Source organism: Pinus tabuliformis, chromosome 2_2 (assembly GCF_031772625.1).
Source record: "Pinus tabuliformis cultivar Carrire ecotype Pingquan chromosome 2_2, CPIR1, whole genome shotgun sequence".
In the NCBI taxonomy this organism is placed as follows: Eukaryota; Viridiplantae; Streptophyta; class Pinopsida; order Pinales; family Pinaceae; genus Pinus; species Pinus tabuliformis.
Window position 1 is genome coordinate 284,361,655 of NC_142300.1, and position 9,444 is coordinate 284,371,098.

Below are 9,444 nucleotides of genomic sequence, written 5' to 3' on the forward strand. Positions count from 1 at the left end.
AAGCATTATAGTTGGCATCACTTTTGGCTTATTATGGCTATGGAAATTGGCAAAGGCAAATAGGCAATAATTAGCATTTATTTATGAAAATAAAGGAAAATGGGAGAAAATGGAGGTGGAGAGACAAAAATTTGCATGAAAGGGAAATTATAGGAAAATGAATAAAAAGGAAACTTCAATGATAAAAAGGCATAAAAAAAATCAGTTCACAACTTCTGGTCATTACAACTTTTGTCAGTTTAATTTGGCTCTCTCCTTTCATTCTCTCTCTCATACACTCTTGCACATTCAGAGTATTCTTGGAGCATTTTGGCATTCTCTTAGATTTGTAGAAAGGAAAGAAAAGGAAAGAAAAGGAGTGAAAAGGAAAGTGAAGGAAAGCAAGGAGAAGGTTGGATCAACAACATCAGCAGGAGGATTTTGTAGCATCATGCATGTGTGATTTCCTAGTTGCGGTGTAAATACAAGGCACATGCATTTATTTATTTACTATCATTGGCATGGGTTTTTTTGGTTTTAGAGTGGTTTAAACCTTGCCTTTCCATTTCCTCGACAACCATGGTGTGATGGGATTCACTCTCAGTTGAGCTTTGGATTGCGAAAGGTTTTGGAATCAGGTGAGGTGGTATTAGGAAATTTCCCAAGGGTTGGTGGTGGAGATGGTTTTCTCTAGGAAGCCCTCGATAGGTGGGTGGAGACAAGAAAATTCCTCAAGGTATGCTGAAGAAATTTTGATGCATCTAAGATTGGTTTGGTTTTGTGATCTCGAGACTAGTTTAGGTGAGATCACGACAACTTGAGGGTGGAGGTAGTTTAACCTCTAGATTCCCTGGTTGTTATGTCTTGGTTTATCTCATAAGAGCCCACGTTCATGCTTGGAATATAGCACGGGGGTGATTGACTGAAAGAAAGATTTGGTTTAGCCTAATCTATGATCGGGTGATACATGAAAGTCCCTGACTTGGTTGGATTTTCCATAAGTTAATAAGAGCTATTTTCCTATTGTTATCTATGAGAGCTTGTACTTGTTATTATGTAGATTTTATGGCTGACTTGTCATGGTTAATACTCTGGTTATATGCTAGTATAAGTATGGTTTTATGATGTTCTCTAGCTATGACTCTTGTTCATGATTTGATAAGTATTTGAGTGGTTGATGAATAAATGGGCTAACAAGTGTTGTTGCAACTACTTGAGAGGGCATTAGACCTTCTTGGTGATCCTTACATGAAGTTCAAAGATTTATGATCAAATATGCATTCATGACCTGTAGCCCACACGTTTTCCATATGTTTGACGAAATGTTGATCATGTTCTAGGCAGTATAGGTCAAGTTCTTGCTTCAAGCTTGAATTTTTGGCATTTTTATCACTTTAATTATGATTATGGAAAGTTATAGATAATTATGGGCAATGGTCTAGAGGCTATCCTGAAAAAGTGGCTTAGATATCATAACCACAGGGAGAAAATAGGAGGATTTAGGTCATATCTGCATGGAAGCAAGCTTGTGTGTGTGGTTTGGGGTTAGGCTTGTGAAAAGATAGATCCAACTCAGGATCTGGTCATCGGAGGTTGTGGATTGACTTCTGGGTGATATAATGTTCCTTAGGAGTATCAATAAGTTTTCAGATTGTAGGTCCCACTGGAACTTGGAGGTTGGGTCATGTCATATAATAACTCAACCTCACATTTACAGTGAGAGCTTGTAAAAACGGGTAAATGTTGGGAGGGGTAGTTACAATCTGATAAATCCTAGATTTTTTTGAAAGTCGTAAGATAACTTCTATTTTGGACCTATCTCTCTCCCACATTTCTTAGGGTCCTTTTTGATTGACTGATTTTGGTGGCATCCCTTGCCATTGGTGTTGCGTATATGTGACTATTCGACAAAGTTTGGTCGAGGCCCCATATTCTGGACAATTTTCCCAAATTATCTAAATCTTTGGGTGTATACTTTTTTGGATCACTCTCAGGGTTGCAGTACGAGAAGGTTTTAAAGCTGAGGTTTGGCTATCAGTTGATTAAGTGGGAAGCAAAACTAGGCGTTTTTGGGTAGGAGAAGAAGCCAAATTTCAAATTTTCTTGCTGTAATGAGGATGAACCCTCTCTTGGCTGACATGGCTTGAAGGTGTTATTGTAGCGTTTGCACAATATAATTCCATGCGGATAAATGTCTCACATATTTTATGCCATAATTTATGGATGTAGCTGCAATATTCAAGCATGATTTTTAGATATTAGTGTAGTGATTTTTCGTTCATAAGATTTGTAGGAAAACCATCCAAAAATAAAATCCTTGACAATAGCTCATACTTAGGTATATAACATATTTACAATCAATTACTTCCCACCATAATTTAAGCAACCTTTTGCATAAAAGATGGATAGGAATAAGACATAAATAAATATACTTACTTCCCACCTTTATTTATGGGTTTCTCTACACTTATGTAGGAGTAAAATTATAAATAGGCAGCAGTTACTACCCACCAAAATTTATGTTGGTCTTGTGCGAGTAACAAACTAATTTTTCCACTTCAATTCTAAATTTATTAATTCCTACTAAAGTGAGATTATAGGATTTGATTTTCCTTTTGACCTATTAATTTAGCATTGAACAATGTAGGTTATATTTTTTGATGCAAAAGCATAATTTTTAACTTTAGTGGCATGGACTAAGCTGGATTGTTTCTCTTGTTTAAATTTATTTTAATGTGATATGTATATTACGATTTTTTCTTGTAAATTATTTTTTCTTATAAAAACATTGTTTGTAATTTTGCATTTTTCTAATTAAGTTGACATTATGTTTTGTTATTATTATTTTTCGATCCAATGCTTTTATTTCATGGATCCTATAATATCTCTCCTATATTAAGTTGACATTTAAATGTTTACACTCATTTAAACCACTACAACATCTCCCTCACATGTTTACACTCACAAACACTACAAAAAAAATGTGTAATATCATTGTTATAAATTAGTATTATTTTTTTGGCATATAATTTTTAATGAAATTGTAAATTTGGACAACATTTACATGTTTACACCCATTTACAACCACTACAACACCTCCCCCATATTGAGAAGTAAAAAAATGTGTAATATCATTGTTATAATTTTTATTTTTATTTTTTTATTTTTTTTATGGCATATAATTTTTAGTGAAATTGTAATTTTTTGTTATTAGGCACATAAGCCTCTCTATTTTGGAATAGGGCTTCTCCAATGAATTATCATAAAGGAATAAGCTTCTTTGAATGAATTATTATAGAATATCTATAGTAGTATACACCAATTAATGGTTGAGATTTATCTCCAAAGTAGTTATGTTCTTTTTATCCTTTTAATTAAAATAGTTAATTTAAAAAAAGTCATATGAACAAGTGTCATATGGAGCCATTTATGTTTTTCTGGGCATGTGGTATTGCTAAACCATGACATTATAACAAAGCCTATTATTGGGCTAAGAGGTGCTAGTATGAGGACGATGTGCAATTCTTTTTAAAAATAAAAATAAAATATTCTTTACATAAAAAACATTACTAGCTAAAATAAAAATGAATATGCATACCTGGTTATTTTAATTAAAAGTATTATAAAACATTAATAACCCCACTCTTATAGTGCTCACTCAATTTAGTCAAGGAGATGTGGTAAAAACATTTCACTTTCACTCTCAACCATAAATAAAATATTTCAATATCATGAAATCTTATATTTTCAGTTTTAAGTATGCTAGGAAGACACGGTTAATCATTATCTTAAAAATAAAAATAAAAATAAATAAATACGAGACTTAAATAAACTATTTGAACATCCATGTTAATTGAATAAATTATTTAAGTAAAAATATTCAATTATTTCTTAATAAGAGTAATATAAGATCTAAAAATAATTAATAATAATAAAAAAATCAATGTAAATGATATCTAAAATATTTTAATATGTTGAATTAAGTAATATTGAAGTATATTTAAAAATATATTAATAAAAAAAGCATTTTAATGTAAAAATGTTGTTTACAAATAAAATGTTTCAATGCCTATGTTAAGTGAAATATTTCAATGTTATATATGTGTGTGCATAAAAATAAGTAATTGAAAAAAATAAATTCTTGTCATTAAAACATTTCAAGTAGTCTCACTATCCATCTTAAACAAGGATGTAGTAAACCCGGAGAGAATAAAATCTTTAAAGGTGCAAACAACTTTTCAAAATTTTCATTTTAAAAGAGGTTTGCAACTCAAAAGATTTGACCCCTCTCCATGCTTGCTAGATCTGCGATTAAGATGAATCTATTATAGTAGATTAAGAATATCCATGCTAGAGAATCTTGTATTTTTTTAATGTATATATGTTTAACTTATATATTAATTTTTTTATAATAAATAAAATACTAATAATAATTTAAAATAAGTTATAATTTTTTATTTAAGACTTTTGTGATCTATATTGTTTTTTTGGCTTTAGGAATAATCACATCATCAATATTCCTTGGTCTAAGTTTCGAACCCTCTAATGTTGGTCTTGATGATGGACCACATTAGAGGGTTCAAAACATAGACCAACAAATACAAAGGGTTCGAAACTTTGACCAACTAATAGTAATGATGTGATTATTCCGAAAGCTAATTTCAAAGAAATTAAAATTTATTTAGTTTGTATGTTTTTTTTTTAAATTTTAAAAATGTGAATTGTATAATAAAATAAGTGATTTGATATTCTTATAAATTAATATCTATTTATTAATCAATTAATTTATATAATTAAATTAATGTGTATTTATAAATTTTAAATATGTATATAAATTTAATACAATGTAAACTATATAATTTAAATTTGTAAATTTATCGATTTCAAATAAAATGAACCAAATTAAAGGAAAAAAATAAAAATAAACTTAGAGCCACTTAAACAACCTCTAAGAAATAAATATATTAAAATAAACTTTACATGACTATGAGATTATATGAATGAAAACATGAAATATTCTGAGAAATAAATATATTAAAATAAACTTTACATGACTATGAGATTATAGGAATAAAAGCATGAAATATCGTGGTGTGGTAGGCCCACTCCGTTTGTGAAATCATTACATTAATAGTACTAAATAGGACATATTCTCTGAATTAAAACATTAAATGTTGTGGTGCAGTGACCCTAATCTGTTTGCAAGGCCAAAGGTTATATATCACATTTTTGGTGAATACTAAAGAGTATTGAACGTTGCTAACCCAACACTGTATATACACCCTAGTAACACTGTATATACACCGTAGTGTAGTAACGTTAATATTGGTGGCTAAGCTTTGCCTTGGTGGGTGGAGCAGCTGGGTGCGTATAAAGTTGTACGGTTGTACGATTTAGTCAAGGTCTAAATTGAATTGTTAATAGGTAGTACGGGGAACCTCTGTCGGTGTTAAAATTAAAAATAAAAATAAATCAGTGTTATTCTTTCTTCAGTATTATAAGTAATAAAAAATATAAGGTTGTTCTTGCTTCCGAATTAATTAATGCAGAAATGATTATCCATAGAAAAACCATACTTCGAATACGCCACGGTATTGCAGAACGATTCAACCCTGTGGTTCTCCCAGAGCTAGCGTGGATAGGCAGGGCGACTCTGGACACGGGATTGAAACAATACCTATCAGTCTGATCACGTAACCAACGATAACTACAAGTCTAATTTAGTTCAAAACACTTCGAATGGAATACATCGACTTCGCGTGTGCTATACCTGTATCTGCAACCACACGCATGTGGCTGAACTGAACATGGAAAAAACAAATAAAAATGGTCTATCCAAAAGGGACGAATATTCTTGGCATATATACCCATCTAGGTTGTTCTACTTTTAAATGCAACGGGGATTATTCACGCATTCGAATACGTTCCCATCTGAAACACTCTGCGCACAAGCTTCCTCGGCTCGACATACTTATAAACAAACTCGCGCCTACACTTGTTTCACATATGAGGAAGCGAGCATTCTTAAGAGTTTCATACTGAAATCTGCTGTCTCTGATTTATACATACGTTCTTGTAGATTGCAGCTACAGGATTGAAGATGGCAATACCCGGACCCATCAAAACTATTGTGATCCTCGTCCAGGAGAATCGATCGTTCGACCACATGCTCGGATGGATGAAGGAGCTGAATCCAGAGATAAATGGCGTAACAGGGGAGGAATGGAACCCTATCTCCACAACAGATCCCAACTCTGCTAAAGTGTTTTTCCAAAATAAAGCCGAATATGTCGATCCAGATCCTGGTCATTCATACCAAGCCATTAGAGAACAGGTTTTTGGAAATTCCACCAACACCTCTGCGGATCCTCCTCCCATGAACGGATTCGCCCAACAGGCCGAGAGTACTGAGAAGGGTATGTCTGCAACCGTCATGAATGGTTTCAGACCTCAAGCGCTTCCTGTTTATGAAGCTCTTGTAAGCGAATACGCACTCTTTGACAGGTGGTTTGCTTCGGTCCCCGCCTCCACACAACCCAACAGACTCTATGTTCATTCTGCGACTTCCCATGGAGCCACCAGCAACGATTCACTAAAGCTGATCGAGGGATATCCTCAAAAGACCATCTTCGAATCCATCGCCGAATCCGGACTCGACTTCGGTATTTACTATCAGTATCCTCCCAGCACTTTGTTCTACAGAAATCTTAGAAAGCTCAAGTATATCATCAAGTTTCACCAATATGATCTCCACTTCAAATCCGATGCCAAGAAAGGGAAGCTCCCCAATTATGTGGTCATCGAGCAACGTTACTTCGATCTCAAGCTTTTGCCTGGAAATGATGACCATCCGTCCAAAGATGTTGGTGAAGGGCAGAAGTTTGTGAAAGAGGTGTACGAGGTTCTGAGATCGAGTCCCCAGTGGAACGAGATGTTGTTCATTATTACATACGATGAGCACGGGGGTTTCTACGATCATGTGCCCACGCCTGTGAGGGATGTCCCCTCTCCTGATGGTATAGTTGGCCCCAAGCCCTATTACTTCGAATTCAACAGATTGGGCGTCCGTGTACCGACTATCATGATTTCTCCCTGGATTAACAAAGGGACAGGTACGCTAATTTTCTTTTAATTTAGATTCCCCCTTGGGGGTACAGCCTGACAATAATTGAAGAATTCTCACAGGAGAAAGACCATTGCTTAATTCTTATTAAATGAAGAAAGCGTTCCTTTTCCTTTTCTGGTATAAAGAGCGATTGCAATAAATGTGAAGATTTAATGAGTTGGATTAATTAATTTTGCAGTGGTGCATGGGCCAAATGGACCATATCCTTCATCCGAGTTTGAGCATTCGTCCATCCCTGCAACTGTTAAGAAGATCTTCAATCTGAAATCAGAATTCCTGACGAAGAGGGACGCTTGGGCCGGCACTTTTGAAAGCGTTTTACAACTTCGGGACAGCCCACGAACAGACTGCCCGGGTATCTACCTATCTATCTGCCATAAGAATTAAAGATGAAGCGGCCCTATAGCCTGGTAGATTACGCTTCGATTTCAAATCGGATAGTTATGCTTTAATTTCTAATTGAATTGTTATTTTTGTGATCAGATGAGTTGCCCATACCGCCCCAGCTGAGACATACGGAAGCAAAGGAAGATGCGGCTTTACACGATTTTCAGACGGAATTGGTGCTGCTAGCAGCTTCATTGAACGGAGATCACGCTTTGGATATCTATCCAGATGAACTCCCGAAGAAGATGAACGTGGGAGAAGCGTGCGCATATGCTGAGCGTGGGGTAAAACGTTTTCTTGAAGCGTGTGAGACCGCCATTAGAAACGGTGAAGATCCGGAAACGATTGTGAAGGTTCCTTGTGAAACACCCCCTTCTCGTTCCCGAATTCGACAGTTTTTGGCGAATCTTGGATCCTGCCTCGTTTGCAAATCTGGCTAGTTACTGGAGTGTATTTTTGAAGTACGTTGTGCAGCTTATTTTTTGAAGGAGTCAGTGTATTCGCTGGCCGTAACTTTGAATTATTCGTCAGGTGTAACTTAATATTTCTGGTCCGGTGTCGTGCCAGACTCGAATATTCCTTCAGTTGAGGAATGTTTCTTATTATTTCTGGTCCGGTGTCGTGCCGGACTCGAATATTCCTTCAGTTGTGGATGTTCCCTCGGAGTGAAAACTGAGGGTCTTAGACTCTTAGATGATATTTAGTTGTTTGTACCCGATTTATTATGTGCTTGTATCTTGGAATAGTAATTGGAACATTTTGATTTAATGGTAATTAATCAATAAATTTGTTTGTACCCGATTTATTATGTGCTTATATTTTGGAATAATAGTTCGAACATTTTGATTTAATGGTAATTAATTAATAAATGGATGGATGGTAGAGATTTTGAATATTTTTCATAATAATTATAAATTAAAGAGTAAGATTTATTTCAAAAAAATAGAGTTATTTTTAAATTAATTAATTAAAAAATTATGGATAAATTATGATATTATAATAAAGTGAGAATGAATTTTCATGACTAAAGATCTTATATGTATAATCTTGTTATATATATATATATATATAGACATATTCTAATTTGATGAAATGACTTTTTTCACGATAATTTTTCTAGTTAATTTTAACCAAAATCTCGTAGAGATTTTAAAAAACTTGAGTTTAAGTTATTTAATTATTTTTTCTTGTTAATTTTAATCAAAATCTCGTAGAGATTCTAAAAAACTTGAGTTTAAGTTATTTAATCTATAAAATTCGAGTTTCTCATAGGGTTTTCAGGGTGCTGAATCCATATATGGATTTAAAAATGCATTTTAAGAAATAAAAAATCACGTTCTTGCTTGAAATTCTTTTGCCAGATTAATGATTAAATTAGTGATATCATCCCACTAATTTGGTTAATTAATTTATTTATTTTTCTTAATTCTTGGCAATGTGATATGTATCATGAGCTTCTTCACATTTAGTAATTATGCCAAGAGGTGCTCTACAACCCAGTTCTAGAGGTTGGAGATGTTGTCACTTAATATTACATTAAAAAACTTAAAAAATATATGTATGTTAAAATAAAGAATAATATTGAATATGTTGGTTTAATTAAAAAATTTAACAAACACAACATATACACAATAATATTATTGATCACAAAAGGAAATAAAGCATAGAAAAATTTGTAATGTTCCCAGAATTACCACTGTAAGAAAACAAAGTGGATAATATCGTTATTTTCTGTTTGGATTAATAATATTGTTAATTTCTGAAGTTAGAAAATGATTGAGTAATAACATATTTGTAACTCCTCATAAAGAAGTTGGAAAGAGGCAGTTGCCGGTAAAAACCCTAACTGCCTCCCCTAACTGAAAACACTCCAAGGAAAAGGGGGTGAGGGGAGGAAAAAACCGTGCTGTAGAGACATACGAGAAAAAAAAAATTAAAAAAAACAATGCTAA

At 33.6% G+C, this 9,444-nt stretch overlaps 1 protein-coding gene across 1 annotated transcript; it reads left to right on the forward strand.

Moving 5' to 3' along the window:
- Positions 1-5,910: 5,910 nt before the first annotated feature.
- LOC149192433 (non-specific phospholipase C2-like) lies at positions 5,911-8,321 on the forward strand. Its single transcript, XM_089406382.1, has 3 exons — positions 5,911-7,091; positions 7,284-7,460; positions 7,589-8,321. The coding sequence occupies exons 1-3, from the start codon at positions 6,080-6,082 to the stop codon at positions 7,930-7,932; spliced, it is 1,533 nt and encodes a 510-aa protein (XP_089262508.1). The 5' UTR covers positions 5,911-6,079; the 3' UTR covers positions 7,933-8,321.
- Positions 8,322-9,444: the final 1,123 nt, after the last annotated feature.

What these genes read in the sequence shown, in the direction of transcription:
- LOC149192433 (XM_089406382.1), top strand. Translation starts at nt 6,080, where the DNA reads ATGGCAATACCCGGACCCATCAAAACTATTGTGATCCTCGTCCAGGAG. An exon ending in CTGGATTAACAAAGGGACAG is followed by an intron (nt 7,092 to 7,283) that starts GTACGCTAATTT and finishes TTAATTTTGCAG; the next exon opens with TGGTGCATGGGCCAAATGGA. An exon ending in CCCACGAACAGACTGCCCGG is followed by an intron (nt 7,461 to 7,588) that starts GTATCTACCTAT and finishes TTTTGTGATCAG; the next exon opens with ATGAGTTGCCCATACCGCCC.